We start from the raw sequence: 26,823 nt of genomic DNA on the forward strand, positions 1-26,823 counted from the left end.
CTCGGGTGACTTTAATAGCTTAGGACACTGTGGACATTGATTTATTACTGGTACATTTAGAGCAATACTGAGTTTGGTGCAAAGGTTAGATAGGGGAATAAAACAAACGTTAACAAATAATTCATAAACCGGTAAGTAATTTTTGAACATTCCATGTCAAGTAAATTTAACCCTTACTCTTACGTCCGGTCCCTTTTCCTCCATACTGCATGGGCGTTCTTCCCAAGGGACGGGAGACGGAACCCTTTTCACCAGAAAAAACCTTCCCGTTAAATTTAGAGACGTGTCGGGGTGCTGCCCTGTCTTTGCCCTCTGGTGCCACACCTCAGTCCCCTTTTCCGCGTTGACGGAAACGGGCCGAATTCACCAGTGCTCCTGGGTTTGTCTTCGGCCATGTAATTGCACGCACGGATACTTATTCGCTTTGTATTTTTTGTCTTTTTTTATTGTTGGGGAGAATTCTCAAAAATGTCCCTTCACCTTTGAGACCCCCAGCAACTTTGCTGGATTTTGAGGATGTGATTTTTTTTTTAACCTGGAGAGTGTGTGCGCCTTTTTCCCACTCATGTATTTTGGTGTGTTTTACCTCTGTTTTCTTTGGTTATGGAGTTTAAACAACTCCATAGGCATCATCTTTTCATTTGTCACACAGCACCCTCAGTGCAGTGGCACAGGGAAGCCCTTCAGGCTTTCCCAAGGTTTAAATACCTTCTCTGGGATAAACTACTCTTTCCCAGAGAAAGTAAAGTGAAATTGCCTTTACTAGTCTGTTAAATGCCTAGACCCAGCACACCCCATCTTACAATGGAGTGCTGGAGGGGTTACTTAGTATCCCCTGTGTCTAGATACTCATGTACCAGTCAAATGCTACCTTTTCCTCTCAGAATGGCTGGTGGCAGTGGTTTTACAATGTACTACCATGATTTTTCCCGACCGCAAAATATTCGTCGCTCCAGTAATGTTAAATTGCGGGAGCCATGTTTTTCAAGATGGCGTCTGAGCCCCCTCTGTAAAAACAGGTCCCGGTCTTCTTTTTTTCGCCATTTCTTTGTGGAAAGATGCTTCTACAGTTTTTCTCTGCGAGCCAAACCTAGTTTGCTCTTTGTTCATTCACCTTTGGCGGGCTTCAGGAATGAAACCCGCCTCTGGCGCCCGAGTGTCTGGGGTGGGCAGGAAGTAAGAGAGGTGCCCGAAACTCCCTGTGCTTGGTCTCCTAGGAGACCCAAATGCACTCTGTGGTGATTGGCTGGCTGACTGTCCAGCAAGGACAGCCACCCTGCTGGGTGAGTGACAGCTAGGCTGGAATGAAAGTGAGAGAACTGAATAAAAGGCGAGTCTCTTGGCTTGGAAGGCTGAGTCGACCACTGGAACAAAAGAACCGAAGACTAGCTTGAAGAGGACGGCTGCTGCAACTCCTGGACCATTGGTTTGCCTGGTGAAGCCCTGCTGCAGGTCATAATCATAATAAGTTCACCTTGACAGAACAGCCCCTGCAAGGACGACTTCTCCCTTTGAGTTGGTGGGAGCAATCAACTCCAAAGTAAGCCACCTGGATACCTATCTCGGAACTGGTTGCAGTTTCCTCAGAGTGCTGCAGGAAACCGTATAACCAGGGACGGGGACACCAGTTTGTATGCGTTACTTATAGCCACTGGAATTGAAGTTTGCCGGTTGCAAGCTTTTTGACTGTTCAAGTGCAGTGCAGGAGTCCTACCTATTGTCCCCATGACTGAGGCCCAGGAACAGCGAGATCTGCAGGAACTGCCATGAACAGAAGTTATCAGCTGCATCTTTTTCTTCATTGTAAGGTACTGTGAAACGAGACTGAGAGTACTTGCCTCTGGCTGTGAAAGTGCTTGAAACTTTTGCAACTCGCAGGCCTAATCAGCTTGTTCCCTAACATATGATTCTTTCTACAAACTACTCCTAAGAACTTGTGCAGAGACTTTTCCGTTTAACTACCAGAACCGCTTTTTCCGATCCAAGACTTTAGCACTTTGACTTTGGCCTAGCCTATTGAATTGAATTGACTCTTCTGGTGAACTCAACATATCTACACTGTCTAAGAATAATTGTAACCTTTCATGTTCTAATAACCTTTGCCTTTTACTGCTCTTGAACAGTGTTCTGAAATAGTATTGAAGTATATTTGTGTGTTAAATAATTGCCTCCTTATTATGAATGTTTTATAACTGACAGATACATTAATAAGTATTTATCAAAGAAACCTTGAGTGTAAGTTTATTTGAACACCTGTGATTGTAGACCTCTGTGTAACATCATTACTGCTCACATTCCCCTCTTGAGATAAGCTGCTCAACACGCTACCAAAACTGTGTAGTACAGACTTATACCAAAGGTTGGTTTGCTTACACCTGTAGTCATAGTTGTGTGTACTGTTCCCAGAGGGTACTGCATACAAGCTTTGCCTAACATTTATCATTCAGGTACTCTGTCCTCAGGCGTCACGCTCCTCCCCGGCACATGCCAACTTCCAGAGGGTTGAACGGGTGTCCATCCTGCGACGGGCTCTTCCCAACTTCAGACCCCCACTGCCTAAGTTGCCTTGGTCCAGGCCACGGTTGGCAAGCTTGTACAGCGTGCAACGCCGTGTTATTGAGGTTGCTGAAGAACAGACTAGCCAGGTGGAGGGAGCTCTTCCAGAGGTCGCTTCCAGCAGACCTCAAGAACTTCGTGAAACATCGATCCTGGCCCAAGGTAGGGGCCTCTATGTTCCATCGCACCCTGCAAGGGAGACTGCTTCCCGAGGAATCGCCCATGTGGGCGGGACCGCTCAGGTCCTTGTACCAGCACGTGCACCCAGCTGCAGCCCAAGGGATGCTTGGATCCTCCCGGTGACAGTGTTGAGGGACCAGAACGTTTTTACTGGGCCTTCACCATAGGGGCCACGTCCTAGTACCGGCAATGCGTCCAAGGGGGCGCCTAAACGCAGCTCTACCGGGCCGAGGGTCACACCTACCGGGTCTAGACCCGAGGAGCAGGGTAGGCCTCGCGATCCACACGCAAGAGTCTTGGAGGAGGCCAGGCCCAGCGAGCCGAGGAACACGATGCAGGCACGTGGCAGGCAGCTTGACAAAATGGCTTCCGGGCCAGGCATAGGCACCCATCCAACACCATTCCAGGAGTTCGGCGAGCATAGTGTCAAGGTGGGACTGGCCACAATCGGGTACGTGGCCTACAGCCTATCCTTCATTTGCCCATGGCAAGGTCCTGCTGCGTCCGTACAGGCAGTGTATGCAGCCGCTCCAGCAGCCTCCTGCTACCCTGTCTATATCCCTTACTACCCCCCCTCCCCCCTGGCCTGTGAAGACAGGTTCTTTGAGAGGTTCCTCGGGCTCCTGAAGTCCCCTCAGATGGGGGTTGTCTTCAGGGATGCCATCGGTGAAGTGCTCCCTCCAATGCTTCCGACACCGCAGGCTCCTCTGCAGACGCCCCGGGCCCCAGCGCAGCCTCTGCCTGCAGTCCCCCAGCCGATTCCTCAGGCGGTTCCGTACCAGCCTCCTCCACAGCCTCCGGGTCCGGTCCAGGTACACCAGCCTCCGGCTCCTGCCACTCCCCCACCTATGCAGGATCCTCCTGACCCACAGGATACGGATGAGGAGGACGACCCTGACACGCCCTAGTCAGCCAAGGCCTTCCATGAAAGTCTTGCGGGGCTGGCAGAGTATCTGGGCCTACCTCAACCCGAGGTCGAGCAAGCGGCAGAGGGGGTGCTCGCTGAGGTCCTCACACGATGCCCCTCTGCCAAAACGGGAATTCCACTGCAGACTGATGTAGTCTCCCTTGCCAAAAAGGGTTGGCTCAAGCCCCACTCTGTCCAGCTGGTCAATCTACGCCTGGACTCCAAGTACAGGAAGATGGAGGGGGATACTCTCTTGCTATCGGCCTATCCTCCGTCTCCTGCTTGGCTACGCTGTTAGGCAAGGAGGATAAGATCTTGGAGGTGTACGGGAAGAAGCTGTATTCCAACGCGTCCTTGCATCTTTGTCAGGCCAAAGCTGATGCCATGCTGGCTGCCGATAACCAAAGGTTATGGTGGGAATTTGCGGCCTTCCTCCCGGAACTCCCTATGCAGAGCCAATCAGGTTTCAAGGTGGGACTGGCTGAGGCGAAGCTGCTGGCGCAGGACCTCATGGAATCCACCGAACCCCATATTGACACCTCTGGCCGTGCCATCTGTATTGCCACGGACCTGAGCACAGCCTGGCGCTGTGCAACAAAATTCAACCCGGACGTCCAGGAACGCATTTTAGTCCTGACGTTCGAAGGGGGTGGGGAGGGGCATCTTCCACTCCACCCACTCCATCACAGACGAGGAGCTGGACAAAAAGAGAGACAGCTCACAAACGGCCAAGCCTTTATCCATCTTGACAAAGACCATGCCAAAATCGTACACCCAGTCACAGCAGCGCTCCGACAAGGGGCGTACGTACGGAGGGTTCCGAGGCTTCCAGGAACGGAGATCCAGGCAGCCGGACCACTCGCAGACTCCAAATCGGCACAAGCAACAAAAAGATGGTGCGGGGGGAGGGGAGTAAGGGCTTTTTCCAGTACCCCGCGTCAGCCTCTGAGGGAAAGAAGGCATGACACGCCCTTCCGGGTCCACGTGTCTCCATTGGTGGGCAGGATTGCTCTCCATGCACACTTCTGGCACCAGAATTCTGCGGACCCCTGGATCCTCTCCGTAGTATCCACGGTCTACCGCCTACCCATCCCAGCCTCTCCTCCCTGCCACTCCCTCAAGTTGGGACAGCAACTCTTCTGGCAGAGATCCGGTTGCTCATAGAGAGCCAGACCGTGGAGGAAGACCCACCCTCCCAGCAAGGCTTGGTCTTTTACTCAAGGATTTTCGCCATTCAGAAAAACAACCAGGTGGACTGGAGAGTTGTTGGACCTTTCCACCCTCAACCTCTCCTTAACTCTACAAAAATTCAAGATGGGTACCAGCTTTTATAGCAGAGACATTGTGCAAGGGAGACTGGATGTGCTCCCTGGATCTGAAGGATGCGTACCTACACGTCCCATTTTGGAAGCCCCATCATTCTTTGCTATGGTTCAGGATCATGGGCTACCATTTCCAATACAAGGTCCTTCCTTTTTGGTCTCAACTCGGCCCCCAGGGTCTTTACTAGACTCATGAATACTGTGGCTGACCTCCTCAGAGAGCAGGACCTCCACATCTACCCATACCTCGACGACTGGCTCGTCAGGGCTACATCTCCGGAAGCGGTTCACCACTCTTCCCATGCCCTTATGAACACACTGAATTAGCCGTCCCACACACAAGACTGAGCATGAGGATTCAGCTGCAATTATCGGCCTCATGGAACCAGGAGCAGGGCTCTCAATCCGAGATGATCAACGTTCCTCCATCTCTCTGCCTAGACCTCACATGGTGGTCCAGGGACCGCAACCTACGGAAGGGCAAGCCCTTCCGGCCTCCCACCCTGCAGGTCACCATCACCACGGACTTCTCGCTAGAGGGCTGGGGAGCCACCCTGGACGATCTCTTGGTCCACGACACCTGGACTCAATAGGCGCAGGAATACCACATCAATTGGTTAGAGCTGAACGCCATCTGGCTAGCGCTTGGAGCATTCCTTCCACTTCTCAGGGGCAAGGTTATCCTCATCCAGACAGACAACTCTATCAGCATGTACTAGGTCAACTAACGGGGAGCCACCAGATCCCCTCCTGTGCAGACTGGCAATCAGCATGTGGGAGTGAGTCCTGGAAAACGACATCTACCTCACGGCAGTCCACCTTCTGTGGGATTCCAACCTGGAGGCGGACAGGCTCAGCAGGTTGGGAGCAGACAATTATGAGTGGCAGCTAAACAACCTCGTTATTCAGGAGGTCTTCAACAGATGGGTGTCTCCCCCAGGTGGATCTTTGTCACCAGGCACAACCAGAAGTGCCCTCGGTTCGCCTTCTGCCAGGGACAAGGCCCCGGCTCCCTGGGCGACACATTTCGGAATCAGTGGGACAGCATGACAGCATACGCCTTCCCGCCCACTCCGCTGATTCACAAAGTGATTTGCAAGATCAAAGTCGCGCCAGCTCAACATCATTCTAATTGCTCCATGGTGGCCGGCCGGGCCATGGTTCTCGGAGCTGCTCAGCCTCTCAGAGATGCCACCGGTTCACCTTCCGATGGGCCCAGCACATCTTCTGGCGCAGATGGGAGGCAGGGTCATTCACCCCGTGCCACAGAAACTAGCCTTCACACTGTGGTTCCTGAGCAGGTAATGCTAAGGCACCGCAGCCTCTCCATGGCTAATTGGGAAATCATACAGGGCGCAAGGCTATGTGGGCCCAGTATAAAAGTAAATGGACCAGGTTCTGCCACTGGGCACACTCCAGGGAAATCGACCCCCCTGGCATGCACTTTGGACGACGAGCTCTCTTTCTCGGCTCACCTCGCCCGCTCTGGCATGCAGTTGGACACCTGCCGCACTTACTTTGCAGCCTTCAGGGCTTACAGGAATTCGGAGGAGGGAGTCTTCTCTTCCAATCAGATTGTCAAGAGACATTTGACGGGGCTCACAAGGCTCTACCAGCCCATCAAGAGGCCACACCCCGTGTGGGACCTGAACATAGTCTTGGGTGCCCTGGCACACAAACCGTTTGTGCCAATGGCGTCCGCGGACATCAGGCTAGTCACCATTAAGACGGCCTTACTAGTCGGCCTCAATTCGGCTCGCAGAGTCGGCGAAATCCAGGCACCGAACCATGTACTACCTTTCACAGGGACAAAGTAGTCCTGCAGAGACACCCAGCATTTCTGCTTAAGGTGCCATCTGCTTTTCATTTAAACGAGGAAATAGTCCTTCCTACGTTTTTTGCCACTCCTAAAGATGGGGCACAGAGGGTTCTGCACTGCCTGGATGTCGGGCGTGCCCTGAAATTCTACCTTGACAGAACCAAGAGCTTCCGCAAATCAGATGCCCCGTTTGTCCCTTTCGGAAGTGCAAGACCAGGCTATCAGGCCTCCAATGCCTCCATATCCCGCTGGAGGGTCTCTGCCATCAAAGAAGCATACGATGGCCAGCACAAGCAGCTCCCAGCGAACATGCATACCCACGCTGTCAGGGCCAAGGCAACGGCCATCGCATTCCAGCGCCATGTCCCTTGGCAAGTCATAAGCAGGACGGCCACTTGGGCCACTCCCTCTGCTTTCTGAAAGCATTACTGTTTGAATGCCGGCTCTAGATCTGATGCGACTTTCGGACAGCAGGTTCACATGAACCTATTTGCTTAAGGAGGGGTCTCCTCTGCACCCTGGGGTTACTTTCAATTGTAATCGCCAATGCATTATGGAGGGAAGGGGAAGGGACAGGGACGTAAGAGTAATTATAAGTTACTCACTGTGGTGACTAATGTACTCTTAGTCCATAGTCCCCTTTCCTCCATACGTCCCACCATCCTACCCCCCCCAACAATACTGGTGTCATTAGGGAATGTTAAATATATTGTCAACGCGTTAATGGGGACTGAGGTGTGGCGCCGGAGGGCGGAGTCAGGGCAGCGCATGCTCCCAGGGCTGCACCCCTGCGTGCCTCTAAATTTAAAGGGTGAAGGTTTTTTTCTGGTGAAAAAGGTTGGTCTCCCATCCCCTGGAAGGGATGCCCATGCAGTATGGAGTAAAGGGGACTATGGACTAAGAGTATGTTAGTCACTACGGTGAGTAACTTACCATTCGAGGGGATTGGGTCCTACGACGTATTCCATATCTATGACATGTAATCACCACAGCTGTGCTGATTACATGTCATAGATATGGAATACGTTGTCGGACCATCCCATCGAAAGAACGTTACCAGGTAAGAAAGTAACTTGTTCTTTCCTGTGGGAAAGGTAAAGGCACCGAGTCAAAGGTAAGAAGACTTTTGGGGAGCCAGGACAGCCAATGTTAGTTGAACAATGTCTAGGGGAGCTGAAGATCTTCTTTGGAGGTAAGTAAAAGTCTTGCACAATGTTTTTAGAAACATTTGTAGAAATAAGATTCAATTGAAGGCGCACAAGCTGGGAGGCTTGTGAGGGGCAAAGGTGCAAGCAACTCTGTCAGATTAACCAAGTCAAGTCTCAGCTGAGAGCAAGTAAGGTTACACCACAATAGGTAAGTTCCCTTAAACTTTACAGTACCTTTGGTTAGAAGAAATGGTTACAGCTGCCTTCTGTTCCTGTACAGCTCTGCAGATCCTGGTGTTCCTGAGCCTTAGTCTTTGGGACAAGAGGGAGGACGTCTGGGGACTGAATCGTGCACTGCAATGGGAAGGTCCGTAGCAGCAATGGGCAAACTTCAATTCAGTGGCACTTTGCTGGTTGAGCTCCTTGCGTCTGATAGCAAAAGCAACACTGCGGTTCTCGGATACCACTTCAGACTTTCCTCGCATCTGGGGTTCAGCACTCTGTTGTGTTTCAGGCTTGGTCAGTCCTGCTTAAAGGGAGTCTTGGGGGGGGGGGGGGGGACCTTCCTGAAACACGGGTCCGACTTTAAAAAGCGATGCACTAGGTTTGGTGTTCCTCTCCCTGGCACTTCAGTTCCTGCAGCAATTGAAGTACAGCCAGCTCCGAGAGGATGTCCAAACAAGTTCACTTTGGGGTAGATTGGTCCCACCAACCCAAGGGGAGACGTCGTCCTTGCAGGGATTCTCTAGTCGTTAAGAATTTGAAGCTTCAGCACAGCTGCAGGGCTTAACTGGGCTAACCAACGGTCCAGGAGTTGCAGCAGGCATCTCTTCCAAGTTCTTCTTCGGATTTCGGATTCCTTTGTTCAGTGGTCGACTCTGCCTTCCAAGTTAAAAAGGCTTGCCTTTTATGCAGGTTTCTCCTAGCTGTCAATCACACAGCAGGGTGGCTGTCCTCCAAGGACAGCCAGTCAGCCAATCTCTTTTTGCGTGCATTCCTGTAACCAAGGGCATTAAGCACAGGGAGTTTGGGGCACCTCCCTCACTTCCTGCCAAACACACTGGATCTAGAGGCGGACTTCACTCGTGAATCCTGCCAAAGACAAAATGAACAGAGTAACCAAACCTGGTTTGGCGCGCAGAGTAAATCTCAAGAAGGACTTTTCCAACAAAAAATGGCGAAAAAAGACGACCAGGGCCATTTTGACAAAATGGACACCCATGGGTGTCTTACTGCAGCTGCAATTGCAGGCCGCGGTTAAAACACACAATGGTTGTAAAAAGTAAACTACTGTCACCAGCCATTAATTGTAGAAAGGTTAACATAAAAATGTTACAGAAACTAGGTAACCCCTCCAGCACCCTATGGTTAAGTGTGTGCTTGGTCTGGAAAGTTACAAAATGTAAGTTAAGTCAATTTCACTTCACTGATCTTGGAAACAGTAGTTTCACCAAGAGAATGTATTTAAACCTGTGGGACATCTGAGACTTCCCTGTGCCACTGCACTGAAGGTGCTGTGTGACACAATGCAAAGTTGTCTATGGAGTTTGTCAGACTCCAAAGTCAAAAGAAACCGAGTCTAGATCACAGAACACATGCATGAGAGAGTGGGAAAATGTCTCCCTCTCACCAGGTTAGAAATTAAAAGTCCTGAAGCACAGCAAAAAGAGCTGGGGATCTCTAAGGTACAGTGGAATTAGCACATTTCTGAGAATTCTCCCCAACACGTGCTAGAGCTTTTAGCAATCTTCAGAGCGCTCCTCTCGTTACTTCTGATCATTCAAAATTCAAAATTTCTTATAAGAACTCCTGCAGCCCCTTTGTCGATTTGCGACGGAAGTCTGGCAATGGGCTATGTCGCAACAGATGGCTGTTCATTTAGCAGGAGATTGGAATAAAACGAAGGCAGACACCCTGAGTTGCCTTTCTCATAGCAACCATGAGTGGGAGATGGAAGGACTTTATACTTCAGAGGATATTCCTGTAATGGCGTCCCCCCTGTGATTGTTAATGTATTTTACAAAAGTCCACCTTAGGGAAGAGTTTAGAAGACTCTCACTTGGGACACAGGGCTCCAACTCCTAGTTTAGGCCTGAACCACAGAAGTATGTTTGGCAGCAATGGCTGAGCAGCCAGGCTTATGTTAGGAGGGAGAACAGTGTTGTAAAGAAACAATGACACACTAAGATATATACAAATAGTGGTTTATTGTATATGTACACCAAGGTAAAGATAAAAGGTGAGTACTTTAACGCACAATAAGTAACTTCAGGAATACCAATGCATTATTCACAATAAGTAAACAGCTTTGTAATACTTTTTAAAATGGCAGTATGCAATTCAAAGGTCAGTAAAATACTTTTGCAAATACTGTTTTAGGTATGATAAATGAAACAAAACCAACGCACGGTAAGGACATACCTGGAAATAATTTCAGAGGCCTAACAATTTAGAAAGTTCAAATATTCCAAAGGAAGTTTTCTGTAGCAAGTAATGAATGCTTTGTTGGGCAAAAGGGCAGGAACCTAAGAATAATCTCCCTGTAGGCTTGCATGTGTTGGGCCTGGGCAAACGTGTATGGGCAAACTCCCAAACAAACGAATCAGCTCTCCAGCAACACAGGGGCAGCAAATCAACTCTAGGTAAGTTCTATCATGAGCCTCCCAGTACCTTAGGAGTGAAGAAGTTGAAGAACGATTCCTCCACGATGCAGCAGAAGCGGGACCCGGTCACTGGATTCTTGGCCAGGCAGACTGAAGAAGGGACACTGGAGTAGATCTCGCAGCAGTCGAAGGAAGACACTTCCAGCAAACAATTCTAAGTTTCTTCTTGTGGCTCTGTGATTTTTTTGGCACCCTTTTTAGGATACCAGATGTTCATGTTAAAGGATATTTATACAGTGCACTATCACCACAGTAGTGCTCCCATGGCACTCTGGCGGATCTGAAATAAAGTGGGTAGGTTAGGGCGGGTTAGTAGGACAAAAGTTTGGAGAAAGAGCAAGGGGCTGTGATGTGCTGTTGGCAGCTTCAGTTTGGTTAATACTGTTTTATGAGCTTTGGGTGTGGTAACTGGCCAGAATCTGTGATGTGTGCTGTTGTGTAAGGCTCTGTGTGGTGAGTTTGTATTAGCGGTGAAGTGCGTGCGGGTTGCTGTGGTTTAAGAGGTATGGTTGGGTTTAGTTAGGTTTTGAGAGGTGTATGAAGAAGGGTGAGGTTTTAGTAGGGTTGGCTATTGGCATGGTTGTCTGGAGAAACGCACATTAATGTTTCTTTCCAGATTTAGACACATTTCTTCCTTACAGTGATCCAGTTTCAGCATGACGGGGCTGTCACATCTCTCTGGCCATATGTTGCGCTAGTTTGTACAACTGTTTTTACTCGGGCCAGTCCCTGCATCCCAGTCTGTGCCTGATGCATAATGGTCCCTGTGGATCTATGGTCCCTGTGGATCTATCTAGCTGTGACCTATGCCCAGACTCCTAGCTCTGTCTGTGTGCGACGCGGTACAGTTCAGTCATTACCAGCATGTCTGGATTGACACAAGTGAATCACCATACCTGTGTCTTAGATGATTTTGTTGTGGTTGGTTGGTTGTCTGGTGATTCAGTGCATCTCCTGGGAAACTGCTAGGGTTTTGTGTAGGTCGGTCTGGTGCATTCCGCCTTCTACTTAATTGCTTGGGTGTGGGTTTGATGGTGTGGAGCTAGTGGTCTAATTTTGGCTGGCGGATTAGCTTATATGGAGGGTTGTTTTGTGGATGTGTGTCTTGCGAGTGTGGGCAGTAGTTGGATAGTGTTGATGCACAATTACATTGGGTTGGGGTTTACACATGGTTTATGTTCTGTTTGTCGGGGGATGCTTGGTAGTGGCTAAGGTTGATAGTTGTGCCTGTTTTTTGTCTCATCCTTGTTGGCTGTTCTGTCCTGATTGAATTGTTGCTCGTAGTCTGTTTCGCCTTGCATTGACTCTTTAGTTCTTGCGGGTGGTTCCCCTCTCTGTTGGTTCTAGGTGTTAGCCGCACTGTTGTGGGTTCTGTCAACAGGTTCACTTTGCATTTTCGGTTTTATTGTTTCAGCTGTTTCCGTCTGGTTCCGAAGTCTTGAAGACCCAGGTTTTTAGTAGTTTTCTGAATTTTAGGTGGTCTTTTGTGTTTATTTCGTTCAGGAGATTGTTCCAGGTTTTTCCTGCCAGGTTGGAGGAAAAAGGAGCCCCCCAAGTTTTTTCCTGGCATATGGCTTTGCTTCTAGGCAGATTTCATTGCTTGGTCTAAGGAGTCTCGTCGGCTTGTAGATGGTTATTTTCTTTCTTTTGTAGGGATTCTGCTCCCTGTGCGTTATGCACATTGGTTTGAATTTGATACATTGTTTGATTGGAAGCCAATGTAGCCTTTCTAGCGCTGGTGTGATGTGGTCTCTTCTAGATAGCTTGAGGAGGAGTCTGGCCGCTGCGTTTTGGATGTGTTGTATTTTCTTCAGCAGGTATTACGGCATTCCGAGGTAGAGGCTGTTGGCATAGTCTATTCTTGACATGAGGGCGACGATTTTCAGTGTTTTGTAGGTGAAGCACAGGCATGGTAGGATTCTTTTTGTTGAGTGAAGGAGGAAGAATCATTCAATTGTGTTTACTTGTGGTTCTAATGTTAGTGCGTTGGCCATTAAAACTCCCAGGTTTTTGACCATATTTGATGGTGTGGGCACGGCCACTAAATGTGGGGGATTTTCACTTGGTTTTTTGATATAATCATGATTTTTCTTTCCTGAGTTGATTTTTAGGTTGTTGGCGTTCATCCTATCGTACATTTCATTGAGACCGTCTCCTAGAGTTGAGTGTTCTTGTCCATTTTCGATTTTGTAGATTTGAGTGTCGTCTGTGTAGTTGTACCACGTAAGATTGTATTTTTTGAAGATTTTGATTAGCTGAGTCTGGTAGATGTTGAAGTACATTGGTGATATAGAGGATCCTTGTGGTACTCCGCAGTCGTTAACTTGTGGAGCAGAGTTGAAGGGTTTTATCCAGGATGACTGTTCTTTTTGCTAGGAATGATTTTGTCCAGAGTAGTGCTGAATCCGTTATACCTATATCTTCTATTCTCTTGATGAGGGTGTCATGACTTACTGTGTCGAATGCTGCCGAGAGATCAAGCATAATCCGGGCAGAGGTTTTGTTGGAGTCAGTGTTTATCTTTAGGTCATCCCAGATGGATAGGAGTGCCAATTCTGTTGTAGCAGACTTGTGCTTGGTTCAACAACTGGTGTGTTTTTATGTGCTCTTGGGGTAGTTTGTATACGTAGGTTGATAGGAGTTTCGCCGGGTAGGGGATGTTTTCAATAGCTCTGTAGTTGGAGAGGTCCGCCATGTCTTCCACGTTACCACTTATGTTCTTCAGGAGTGGTTTAATATATGCTGATTTGAAGGATCGTTGTACAGTCCGTGTTGTGAGTGACAGATTCAAGAGGTTTCTGTAGTATTCTAATGGCGTTCCTTGTGTGAGGAACGATTTGTAGATGTCTGGTCGGCAAGCGTCCATGGGCAAGCCTGCTTTCTTGCTATCTCTTACCAGCTTGATGATTGTGTCTACTGATATTTGTGGCAAGTGTTGGAGTTTGTGCTCTGGTTCCATGTTGGATCTGTTTGGTTGTGTTTGGATTGGTCGGTCTGTTTTGTATGATTTGTTGGATGTTGATTTTATTTTTGTTATGGTCTGCTAGGTTGCATAATTTCTGTGAAGGTTTCGGAGTGTTGTTGCAACCTGGTGGGTTTCTCATTTCATTTATGATGTTGAACATTTATTTTTGTGTTGTTGCCATTGGTGATTCCATCGTTATAGAACCACCAACCTTTTGTATTTCCTTCTTGTATGATTGGATTTGCCTTTGGAACATAGTTTTCTTACTGTGGTCGTATTCTTTGCTCCATTCTAGTTCCTTCTTGTTCATGGTGCTCAGTAGTGGGGTGACCATTTTGCTAACTCTGTTGCGACTTTTCAGACTCAATTAGTGTCTCTGGAGATCCGCCAGGATGCCCACGAAGTTTCAGCGAGATTTGAAATTGGGAAGACTGTGCACCGCACAATTACTCGAGGTCCAGGGTATTGCAGCAATGCAACGTCGCAGCAATGTGTTGGATGGCTCAAAATGCAGGTCCACTTGAGTCTAGTGGGTCTGACCAGGCTCTGAGTCGGGGTCATCGTTTTTAGAGTCCCCAGATCGATTGGAAGGAAGGGCTACAGCAGGCTCCTGTTACACAGCAGGCTCTCCGGTCGCTGGAAATCGTTTCAGCCGCTTTTCCTTAATCGTCCTCTTCGGTTTCGGTTCTAGTGTGTTAGGGAGAATTCTCAGAAATGTGCTAATTCCCTCCACCTTAGAGACCCCCAGCAACTTTGCTGGGTTTGGAGGACTTGATTTTCTTAACCTGGAGAGAGTGAGACCCTTTTTCCCCACTCTCATATGTATTTTAATGTGATTTATTTATTTTTTTATTTATTTTAAAAAATGTTTACCACTGCTTTTCTTTTGGTTATGGAGTCTGACAAACTCCATAGGCATCATCTTTTACATTGTCACACAGCACCTTCAGTGCAGTGACACAGGGAGGTCTTCCAGATTTCCCCAATGTTTAAATACCTTCTCTGGGATAAACTACTGTTTCCCAGAGCAGTAAAGTGAAATTGACTTTACTTAGTGTGTGCTCGGTCTAGAAAGTTCCAACTATCTGACAATAGGGGGCTGGAGGGGTTACTAAGTATCCCCTTTGTCTAGCTTCTCATGTAATGTGTGTTACCCTTTCCTCACTAAATGGATGGTGTCACGACCCTCACCCCAAAACCCCCTCTGGCAAACCCATTGGCCAAGTGGAGTCAGGACTCGGGCCTCTAGAGCCTGGCATCCTCTTCAAAAGCCCTCATGCGGGCAGCCCTGGCGCCTATGGCACCAGGCTCATACACCATGAAAAACAATGTGCTTGGGAACTACTACTTTATTGTATTGTCAGCCAACATGGAGGCATCCACAGAGCTTGGTTCCCAAGAACCAAGCTATGCGGTCTAGTGTTTTGGGTGTGGTAGCCTAGGGACTACTTTACCTGGACTATTTTGTTGGGGCTATTTAAACCACACCCGAGCAAGACAACACGCTTTGCGTTATTTGCAGCTTGCAACGTGTGACGCTTCCCTGTCCAGCTATTCCCTCGAACCTCGGAGAAGCAGAACCTGCAAGGAGACAAAAGGAACATCGTTAGCAGCAGCACCTTACCTGCAGTCTTCATCTTTAAACACTTGCAGCTACTGAGAACAGCTTCCTCGAATCTGCATGCCTCCCGGACAGAACAACCTGAAAGAGGAAGATAGAGGCAACATTAAAAAAAGCAGTAGAGACATTTACAAATTACGAACTGCTCAAAAGGCTTACCTGGCTGGTCGCCTCTCGGCTGGCACCACTCCGGACATTCCACTCGCGCTGAAGAACACTGCGACCTATAAGGAAGGAAAACACAGGTTAGCAAAAGCAAGACTTTGCAGCGCTGCGCATATCACTTACTTACCGCATCATAGCACTCTTAATGCGCCATCATTTACCAGCGGGGCTCAACCATAGCCAGTTGGCTGCGCTGAAGTTCTGCATACCTAAGGGAGAAAGAGACATTTTAAACAAAGAAAGGCATGCAGGATAGCAATAAAACTAAAGAACAGCAATAAGACCTACCTGAACAAGATCAAACGGGCTGGCGTCATTGAAGTAACTGGACCGCACTCGCCCATGAAAGACAACACGCCCCTTCAAAGAAGGCAGGACGGAGAGCATGCCTAATTCTACCACAAGGCAGAACCTTCCCTGCAGACCACATCAGGACAAAGCTGAGAAGCATACCAGCGAGTAAACGGCTGGGTAGCGTCCCTGTGGATACCAGGTTATCGTAACATGTTGGCAGTGGTTTACTTTTTACTACCATTATGGGATTTTACCGCCGGCTGCGTTCGCAGCCACGGGAAAGCATCCATGAGTACTATTTTTGTCCAAATAGCCCTGGTCGTCTTTTTGCACCATTTCTTTGTGGAAAGGTCCTTCTTGAGGTTTACTCTGCGCGCCAATCCAGGTTTGGTCCCTTTGTTAATTTTGCCTTTGGCGGGATTCACAAGTGAAGCCCGCCTCTGGCTCCATGGTGTCTGGCAGGGGCAGGAAGCAAGGAAGGGTCCCCCTTAGGTGATTGGCTGGCTGGCTGTCCGGCAAGGACAGCCACCCTGCTGGGTGACTGACAGCTAGGCTGGAATGAATGGCAGAAACCTGCATAAAAGATGAGGCTTTTTGCTTGGAAGGCAGAGTCGATCACTGGACGAAGAAATCCGAAGAAGAACTTGGAAGAGACACCTGCTGCAACTCCTGGACCGTTGGTTTGCATGGTGAAACCCTGCTGCAGTGCTGAAGCTCCAACTTCACCTCGACTAGAGATGACCTGCAAACAACGACTTATCCCCTTTGGTTGGTGGGACCAATCTACCCCAAGACGAGCTCATCTGGAAATCTTCAGAGCTGGCTGTACTTCCATTGAGTGTAAGAGTTTATTTGAATGTGTCACTGTGAATCTCTGTGTAAAAGCCCTACTGCTCACATTGACCCCTCTTGAGATGAGCCTGGCTTCTCAACCACACTACCAACCTGCGTAGTACAGACTTATACCAAAGGTTGGGTTACCAATTGCCAGGAGGACAAGGCTGGTGTAGTCTCCGAAAGGGTAATGCCCACCATCTTGCCTAACAGAGGGCTTGAAGTCTCTTTAAAGGCAAATAATGAAGAGTTCTTGCGGATTTATTTGTTATTGAACCAGCAAATTGGCAACTAACAATGGAGACCTAAAAACAGATTCAACAAGGGGACACAAGCAGCAGCTTAAATCGGAGGTAGGAGGGGGTTGCCCTGGGCACCTCTATGTGCACGCCAACGCTCTGGAGCGACTTCTTGGAATCTGATTAGCAATACCTTTTTTCCCCACAGTACCTTGAGTTTGAAGAAAGTGTTTGTGTTGGCTCTGCTGCAATGTGGCAGCTCCGGACCCGACCTCCGGATTCCTTAGTCTGGTGACAAAAGGCAAAGCAATGAATGGTTTCTTCCAACAGCAGTCTCAAGAGGGGACCTGGGACAGAACTTTCAGCAACTTCTTGGTTCACTCTTGGGTTTTGATGCCTTTTCAGCAGCACCAACAAAGGACACAAACGTCCGCTCAATCTTCTTCGTTTCCTGCAGTCCCACACTCTGGTGAGGGGTGGGTCTGGGCGGGTTGGTTCGGACCTCTGGAGTGTCCTTACGGGCTCAGCACAGATTTGGACGGATTCAGCCTTTCTATGATGATGCACTCAATGGGCAGCAGGTCTCCTGATATTGGGGTTCCGCAGCTCTGAAAATTCCTAGGACCTCTTCAAAGGGAAGGAGTTGCCCACTTCGGAGCTCATGTGTCGCATAGAAAACCGGTTCAGGACAGCAGTGGTCCATTCACGGTCTTGCAACAGGTCTGCAGGCATCTTTGGTTGCCACCTTCTTCGGTCACTTCAGTTTCCTGTGGTCAACTTGCTTTACCAGCACATTCCTCTACAATCATCATTTTACCGAAGGGGACAGCCAGACCCCCTGTGGCAGCTGGTCCTATTCAGACACTCTGGCCAACAAAGGACAGGGGGTGGTGAGTGGAGGACTGTAACGCTCACCTTGTATCCACGGGGACGCCTTCTCGACTAGCCGGGATACTCTTCGGTCCCTTCCCCTTCCCTGGAGTTCGCGATCTCGAGGGCTGGCTCTAGGAGACAGGAGATGAAGCTTGTCTGTTCTTTCCCTGGCGACCCGTCTCCCAGGCTCCCGATTCCCTTGCGGTTCCCCTGGGACGTCTCTCACCTTGATTTCTATAAAGGTGCGCTCTCCATCCTGCCGCGCTGGGCAGGGGCGCGTTGTCCATGGCACCATACTGCCGAGTTTCTTCACTGGCGAGGGCCGGAGTCCAGACCGGCTGCGACTCCGCACTTTCAGGTAAGTCTTTGTAGATGAAGTTGAGATAATGTCTTTGGTGATGTAAGCACAAATAACCTGGTCCCATTTTCTTGCAGGTGTTGGAGGCCGTGGCGGAGGCCACAGTTGGGAGTGAAGAGGTAAGATGAAATGCCAAGCCGCGCAGAGAGCGTCCTTGTAAATGGCTAACCTGTGCTATTGTCTTGCAGGTCGAGAAGAATAGACGAGGAGTGGTTCTCCAGAAACCACATGAGTGGAAAATGTCCCTGAGAAGATGGCCCTCCTGGCGGACTGGTAAGCTGCGCACACGATGACAGGGATGGAGCCAGAGGAAGATGGTGAGGGTTGGATGGTCTCAGCAGCCGGAGGATGCTGTGGAACAGGTAAGTTGGAAATGCTTCTAGCCTTTTTCTCGCCCTTGCAGGCCAGGATGCTGAGCAGGACCTGGTGAACGTCACGCTGCTAAAGCAGAATAACGCGAAGCTTGTGCCTTCAATCGGGCGTGGTTTTAATAGCCAGCAGGTATCCCAGGTGCCTTTGGGGCGAGCCCCGCCCTAGATGCTAGACCGCCGAATGCAGTTCCCCAGTGTTCCGCATGGGGGCGGCCATGCTTGTCGATTGCCCATTGAAACCCCGTCCTAGCATGTGTCTCAGATGCCAAGAGCGCCAGGACTGGCTCCAAGGGATTCGAGGGAGGTCGAACAGAGTCTTTAGGGCCCCGTGGACACTCGGTGGGGGCAAGGTTGTGACAAGGACTCCTTCCCCACTTCCTGCCTGCCCAGACACTCTAGTCTAGAGCTTAGGCGGGGGATACCTACCGGTTCCTGCCAAAGGCGAAATGAACACAGTGCTCCCCATCCCAGAATGGTGGAAGATGGGCTAACAAAGAGGTGCGACGCTAGTAATGGTCGAAGAAAGAAGGCAGGCCCCAAGTTGGTACTTGAGTTCCCCCATTGTGCACTACCAAGGCTATGGACATAGCCTGTGCTATAAAAAATAGACAAAAGCTGGTAGAACACGTCCACTGGCACCAGCCATAACTAGGTGAGCAGAGATGAGGGGTACCAAGTATCACTGAAGGTGGTTTGTGCCAATCTCTCAAACGATAGTTTTGGGAGAGAGACTATGTAACTGTAGTTTACATAGGGATATATGAAAAAGAATCTTAAAGGAGGACCTTAAGGGTTCCCAACAACACTGGCCATAAGGAGCTGTGTGCTGCAGTAGTAAAACAGATGCCTTTTAAGAGCTATGGAGCAGACAGACTCTATAGTACAGGTACAATACAAAGAATAGAGTTAAAAAAGACATAGCCCATAATAATGAATGAGTGGAAAAAAGCTCCACTCATTCAGGATTGAATGGAGAGGGTCCAGAAGTCAAGCAAAAAGTATGGGGCTCTCACTATGAGAGGGGATGAAGCACATTGATACATCTCCCTAACAGTAGCACCGATGTAAATGTCTTGACTGCACCACCGCCAACCCCGCTGGGATAGTCCTGTCATGCACTACCACGTATTGCAACCCCCTCAGTCGGTATCTAGCAAGCCACTCTATGTAGGGACTCAGCAGGGCGTCCTGCTACCTAATCAACACAGTTGGTCAGACATGCCAGCCGCATAGCCTCTGTCCTCAGGTCTGAAATCCGCTCACTATTTCTCCCGCTGGATGGGGAATCCAGCGCTCTACCCCTTGCCACTTAATCCATACAGGGGAGGTGGGTCATACACTTTCAAATCTTAGTACAGCAGGCTTGCCATCCTACTTCGTGGAAGCATAGGACCGGAATCGCAATATCTGTGGGACCCGAGCCCCCTCCAGTGCCCCGCTGAAGTCTGTGCAATTATAAAAAGCAATGGAACGACTTGCCACGCCATGTAGCTCCTGAGTTCTTATTCTGACACAGGCAGAGGTCATGTGCGAAGCACCGCCGCTGCTACAACCCAAACTGTAAATTCAGGACTCCACAGCCGGGCTGACGGCCCTGCTATAGCTCCACGCCTCGTTACCACTTTGCCAGCCCCACATTGCTGAACAGGGAGGCATCAGATCCCACAGGACACGCTCCGAGAGCGCTGGAGTGTGCCACCCCAGCCCACTCCTTTCAGCACCTCAGAGCCTTCCTTATGACTGGAGATGCCGGGGCTCCACTCCGTTGAATGCTCGCCTCCTTGGTCCATAAATCCGATGCTGTCTAGGATCCCCTCGGCAAGAGTTTGCCTCAGCACCCGCCACTACTACAGTGGCAGGCATCTCTCACACTACACCACAGAGATAGTCCGAGGTCACCCTGCCTTGCCACGCACTGGGGCCCTCTTCTGGACCACACTCACTCTGCTGATGCACCCGATGGGTGTAACCAACTCCTTCCTTCCAGCTGACGGCACTGAAATCACTCGTCCCCAGCCTCTGAACCATCAGATATCAGAGCCGACCACCCCATGTCGCCAGGGGGAGTGTCCCCGGCTTGTTGTTTCCCCCCTCCCCCTCATCCGATGCAGGCACTGCTCAGCTTGCCTTGGCCCACTTCCACCAGTATCGATGCTGCCAACTCAGTCGGTAACTTGCGCAGGATCTCTAAACTTGCACAAAATATGCCCAACAGTCACTCTTAAAAAACTCCCAACGCATCTAAAACGCTGTGGTCAGACTCCTGCTCAAACTTCCATGAAGACAACTCATTACACCAGCACTGAAAACGCTACATTAGCTACCAATTAAACAGCGTATAAAGTTCAAAAGTTCAAAACAATGTGCATAACACTCAGAGCAATCCACGGCAAAGGTGCAAAGTTCCTAAAAGAGAAAATTAACGTCTACCACCCTACAAGACCACTCGGATCAAGCAACAACATCTGCCTTGAACCAAAACCGTACAACAAAAGAACATTTGCATGATCATCTTTCTTACCTGGCACCAATAAGCTGGAATGAGCTACCAAAAAACATAAGTGTGCAAGAGGAGATCTTCAATTCAGAAAACGACTCAAAGCGTGGCCCTTGGCCCCAGACCCTGAAAGAAACTAGTAGGAAACATATACGCAACGGGAAACCAGAATTCCTGAGAGGGAACCCATCCTCCCTACTTTCATATCTTAACTTCCAAATCTGAGGGCGGGGGTAGGGAGGGATGCCATTACTGCATACTGCTATGCCAAAGAGAAAACGTAGGTAGGTCAGGATCCTGCTTGGGAATAAGCATGGAGTCACCGGGAGGGAATGGGGAGGACGTCTTGGTACACATACCTCAGTCCACAGAGGAAACCTAGGCAGGAAAAGACCACCAAAACGGAATTGGTCAGTGTCATGCAGAATTGCATGCAGTACTCTCTGGGACCACCACATTCAATTAGGACTAGAGGTGTAAGCAAAACCAACCTATGGTAGAAGTCTGTACTACAGTTTTTGGTAGCGAGCTGAGCAGCCAGGCTTATCTCAAGAGGGAAAGTGAGCAGTAAAAGATGTTACACAGAAGTCTTAGAATCATAGTGGTTAGAGTAGACACTACTCTCAAGGTTTCTTGGTAAAACACTTATTTATTACACAGTCAATTAGAAAACATTCCCTAGAAGGAGGCAACTTAATATCATACACACACAATTCAGCACCAAACCAGTAAGTTTCTGAGTAAATTGGGCTCCCCTGAAATAAGAGCAAGATGGCATTTCAGTCACTTTAAATAGGAGTACAGAGGCACAAGTTAGTAAAATAGATCACAAATACCTTTTTAGGCAGTGCAAATAGTTTTAGTTCACTAGAGGACTCATTCAGTTCAATAGGCCTAGGCCAAAGTCAATGGGCTATTGTCTTGGATAGGAAAGAGCAGTTATTGGTAGTAAACGGTAAAGTCTTTGCCAATGTTCGCAGAAGTAGTTTGTACGAAAAAGAATCATATGTTGGGTCACAAGCTGATTAGGCCTGCAAGTTGGGAAAGTTCCACAAACTTTCACCGCGAGAGGCAAGTTCTCTCAATGAGTTTGGCACAGTACCTTAATATGAAGAAAAGATGCAGCTGAAGACGTTGATTTCTGGCAGTTCCTGCAGATCTCGCTGTTCCTGAGCCTCAGTCGTGGGGACACGAGTGAGGACGTCGGGGGGACTCCTGCACTGCACAGGGACTGGTCAAACAAACTGGCAAAATGGAAGAACTTCGGTTTGAGTAGCTGTAGTCAAGCACACAAGCTGGTGTCCGTCCTCTTGGTTAAACCTGACCAGCTCAGAGAATGGTATCCAGGTGGCTCACAAGTTTATTGGTCCCACCAACTCAAAGGAAGAAGTCGTCCGGTAAGGGGCTTCTGTGGAGATGAACTTGGCAATCCGGACCTGCAGCATGGCTTCACCGGACAAACAAATGGTCCAGGAGTTGCCGCAGCCGTCCTCTTCCAGCTCGTCTTTGTTTCTTTAGTTCCAGTGGTCGACTCTGCCTTCCAAGCCAAGAGACTTTCATTTTATTCAGTTTTCTCACTTTCATTCCAGCCTAGCTGTCTCTCACCCAGTAGAGTGGCTGTCCTTGCCGGACAGTCAGCCAATCACGCCGGAGTGCATTTGTGTCTCCTAGGAGACTAAGCACGGGGAGTTTCGGGCACCTCCCTCACTTCCTGCCCACCACAGACACTCGGGCGCCAGAGGCGGTCTCCAGTCCTGAATCCCGCTAAAGGCGTAAAAACAAAGGGACCAAACCTGGTTTTGCGCGCAGAGACATACTCTAGAAGGACCTTTCCAAAAAGAAACAGCGACAAAAGAAGACCGGGACCTGTTTAAAAAAAAAAGGGGGCTTAAGGCGCCATCTTGAAAAACATGGCTCCTGTGACTTAACGTTACCGGAGCTACGAATAGTTTGCTGTCGGGGAAAAATCATGGTAGTTCGTTGTAAAACCACTGCCACCAGCCATTCTGAGAGGAAAGGGTAGCATTTGACTGCTACATGAGTATCTAGGCATAGGGTTATTAAGTAACCCCTCCAGCACTCTATTGTAAGATAGGGTGTGCTTCACTTAACTTACTCTGGCAAACAGTAGTTTATCCCAGAGAAGGTATTTAAACCTTAGGAAAGCCTAAAGAGGTTTCCGTGTGCCACTGCACTGAGGGTGCTATGTGACACACATGAAAATTGCATATGGAGTTATTTAGACTCAATAACCAAAGAAAATGAACACAGAAAACAATTAAAAGGTTCAAAGTCCCAAAGTTTAGTAAACGAGCTGGAGGGCTCCAAGGTGGGAGGAATTTGATATGAGAATTATCCCTAACAATGGGGGAGGGTGGAAGGGTCCATACTCCTGAAAACAAAAGTGTAAGGAAGCCAAGAGGGACACAAAACAGGACGTGGAAAAATCTTATAAGAAAACTGAATGAATTGGTGAAGAAGATAGCAGAACGCTATTTGGCGATTCCATATTGAAAGGAACAGTTCATTGGGAAGTCCTGTTTACACACCAGAAGAAGGGAATCATTCCCTGGTCCTTAGTTGCTTAGTCTTTTTGGCACGATCAGGACAGGTTCGTTTTGGACTGAGGACGGATCCATGTTTGGACTTTACACTGATGACGAGCACTCTAGTTTTAGTTCTGTTAGGTAGGGCAACCCTTAGGTTAGGGCAAGCTAGGCCTTTTCTCTTTACTTTCAATGAATATAAATCTGTAATGGCAAACTCTGACCCGTCTCATCCTTCTGAACCACCACATAGCACACTGTCTACCAGAAAGAAGTTCTGATTTCCAATCTGCATTAAGCCAGTGAATAAAAAACAGATTCTAAGGCTGTAATATGGAAATTTTACTTCTGTGTAACCTATTATTTAAAGCTTTGTACCTGTTTTGAGCTCCATGTGTCCAACCCACAGCAGGTATCCAGTGGATACAGTAAAAGGTTAACATCAAATAAGGATCAACACATCTTACAACAAGATACATGCGCAGATGTGACCTTGATATGTTTGCAGTCTAAAGAATGCTTTCTAGAGTTCTAGCTTGGAATCGACTCCCATTGGAAATCAGAGCCTGTCAGTCTCTGGGGCCGTTTACAAAGATGTAGAAAACCCATTTGTTTAGATGGGTAGTTCGAACATGGATTCTACACGAGGCTCAGTTCCGTTAGCATTTTGCAGTAGTTGTCATCTGCGCCTGTATACAATTGAGTCTGTTTGGAGCGCTATATAATCAAAATGAAAAATCAGATTTAGAGGTATAGTCATGTTTGAACTTGCATTGTTTCAGTATATATTTTGAGCTATAACCTTATATAAATGGGCATGTTAAACAAACTGAAGAGGGCTGTGACATTAATGAATATTGTGCATAGTAAATACACATCATACATGGATCCAGTTATTTATCCGCTGACCCCTATATTAAAGAATAGCAAACAAAGAGTGATACTCTAGGTCAGCCATAGATGGTAGACTAAGCAAAGCATGTGACCATAAAACAGAGAAGTTACAGAATACTGTTAAAGGTAAGTACCATTTCCCTTCTAGGAGCTGGGCTAGTGTTCAAGAGCCCATTCTAAATGATTTAAAGTGAACATGTGTTTTTAAGAATTGACTTTGGGCCCTATGTGAAGATTGAGTAACCGGAGTGTCTCTAAGGCACTTTATTTGTTTAAACTTTAAAGTATTGTTTGTAGATGTGTTGATGTGCCCCAATTTGTTATGCAATATCAGGTCTCGCAAATTCGTAGAAATCCCACTAGACCTGCATTGCGAGTTCCTTAGTTTACATACTCTACCTAAGAGAAATGCACTCGCCCAATTGTGGCAGGGGACAAAATACCAGTGCTTTCTGCAAAATGGTTCATGTCCTCATAAGCCCACTTCATATTTGATGCAGTGCTTCCACCCAAAGGCCAGCCATGCATAGTGAAACCTTTATTTGCCATTTAATGCAAACCAAGTTTGATTGAATTAATCTTTTGTCACTGGTCTGTTAATCCTAAAAGCAGCCAGACCGGAAGGAGGTTTGGCCAGGCTGGCTTTATTCTTTAGACCCTCATCCAGTGGCTGGCAGACACACTGAACATATAGCCTGCTAGAAGTGGGATTTAATGTTTTCATGGCGACCATAAAAATCCCAACCGCCAACTCTGCAGTGAATGGGGGCGGGGGCAGAGCAGATTTTAAAACCTATTCCTTCGCTAACCCTACATGAAAATCAATGTAGTCCAATTTTGAAAATACACGCGAAATGTTGATCTGACCTATGGCAATATTGAAAACTGTAAAGTGTAAACCTACTTTCATGGGTTCATGTAAAAAGATGTCTTTGTTAATCCATAATGAAAATCAATTGTTATGTACTTGCTGTTAAATAAAGTCACTGTGATTTTAGCATAATTGCAGGAGGCGCCTGACTGTCTTTATTGAAGCAGAAAGGTGACCTCCAAAGTTTTTTTCTTGCAGTACCTCTGAAGTAAATGTTAGGCTCTCTTCACAGCTGAAAGCGGTCCATGAGCAACTGGCTGCATTGTCGCAGGCACCAGTGAACAAACCAAAGAAGAAAAAAGAAAAGAAAGAGAAGGAGAAAAAGAAGAAAGACAAGGATAAGGAAAAAGATAAAGATAAGGAAAAAGATAAGGATAAGGAAAAAGATAAGGAGAAGCATAAAGCAAAAACGGAGGAAGAAAAAAAGGCCAAGGCTGCACAGCCAATCAAGCAGGCGCAATCGAAAAAGGCACCAGCTAAAAAAGCAAACAGTACAACTTCATCCAACAGGTGTGTTGGTGTTGTGATGTTTTCCAGGAAAGGCATGTGTAATGTTTTTTAGAATAAAAGCTTGGGTGAAATAGAAAGCTGGACTAGTAGTTGAATGCTACATACTGTAGCCCATTCACTGGCAAATCAGAAAAACCTTCCTTTTACTACACTATCTATCCCAAAAGTCTGGTCTTATTCATAATCGCAACCACAAAGGAAAGGGAGGGGGGGGGAAATAGGTCTCAAGTATGAAGAGTGACGGATAAATGTTCCGAAAGAACCTGGGACTCCTTTGCCATTTTTGACCGTTCACTAAAATAATTGTTTGGCTTTTCTATTCCAGTAGGCCGTTGAAGAAAGGAGGGAAGCAGCCAATTACTAGTGCCGCGGACTCCGAGGAGGAGGAAGAAGGCCTGCCTATGACGTATGATGAAAAGCGTCAGCTTAGCCTGGACATCAATCGGCTACCTGGGGAAAAACTGGGCCGAGTAGTGCACATTATACAGTCACGAGAGCCTTCCCTCAGAGACTCCAACCCGGATGAAATAGAAATAGATTTTGAAACTTTGAAACCTACCACGTTGCGAGAACTAGAGCGATATGTCAAGTCTTGTTTACAGAAGAAACAAAGGAAACCCTTTTGTAAGTGAAAACTCTTTGCTTTCGTCCTTTCTGTTTGTGCTTGTTGGGTGCTTTTGTGGGGAAGGTTTAAGCTCTGAGAAGTTGAATATCTTCTATCTTGTGGTTGAAAGCCACCTTTGGGGTTGAACAGAGTAATTATGTATGCAATATGCCATCCTGCTATTGAATGTCCTTAGTGAAGCATTGTATCTGGCATTTTACTCTACCAAGCATGCATTACAACACCAGATGTGTTAGTTTGCTAAAATGTTTTATTACTAGCGTTTAATGTGCAAGGATGGGTCATAGCTGGATGGGCTGAATCCATCCAGATATGCTTTGGTACTGCTGGCTGTCAACTTCCTTTTACAAAGTACTATTAATGAAAAGACCACAAATAAGTGAATATTTTTTAATGAAAAACTTTGGATGGTCAAAGTATAGCATGTATGGAAGTTACTGGATAGTTGGTTTCTTTCTCCCTTGTTCTAAAATGAACAACACTTTTCTTGTGTGTAGCTGTTGATGGAGTGATCATCCCAGTGGCTGTAGGTACCTATTATTATAAGTTATCCAGATATTAGATC

At 47.9% G+C, this 26,823-nt stretch overlaps 1 protein-coding gene across 7 annotated transcripts in view; it reads left to right on the forward strand.

Annotated features, from left to right (window-relative positions):
- BRD3 (bromodomain containing 3) overlaps positions 1 to 26,823 on the forward strand; it is an 853,641-nt gene that overhangs the window by 591,960 nt on the left and 234,858 nt on the right. For all 7 annotated transcript variants that reach the window (XM_069609614.1, XM_069609620.1, XM_069609618.1 and 4 more), the window contains 2 exons: positions 25,356 to 25,633; positions 25,959 to 26,257. In XM_069609614.1, the coding sequence (XP_069465715.1) occupies positions 25,356 to 25,633; positions 25,959 to 26,257 (577 nt within the window). The remainder of the gene's footprint in view (positions 1 to 25,355; positions 25,634 to 25,958; positions 26,258 to 26,823) is intronic.

Source organism: Ambystoma mexicanum, chromosome 8, assembly GCF_040938575.1.
Source record: "Ambystoma mexicanum isolate Mex_15411 chromosome 8, UKY_AmexF1_1, whole genome shotgun sequence".
In the NCBI taxonomy this organism is placed as follows: domain Eukaryota; kingdom Metazoa; phylum Chordata; class Amphibia; order Caudata; family Ambystomatidae; genus Ambystoma; species Ambystoma mexicanum.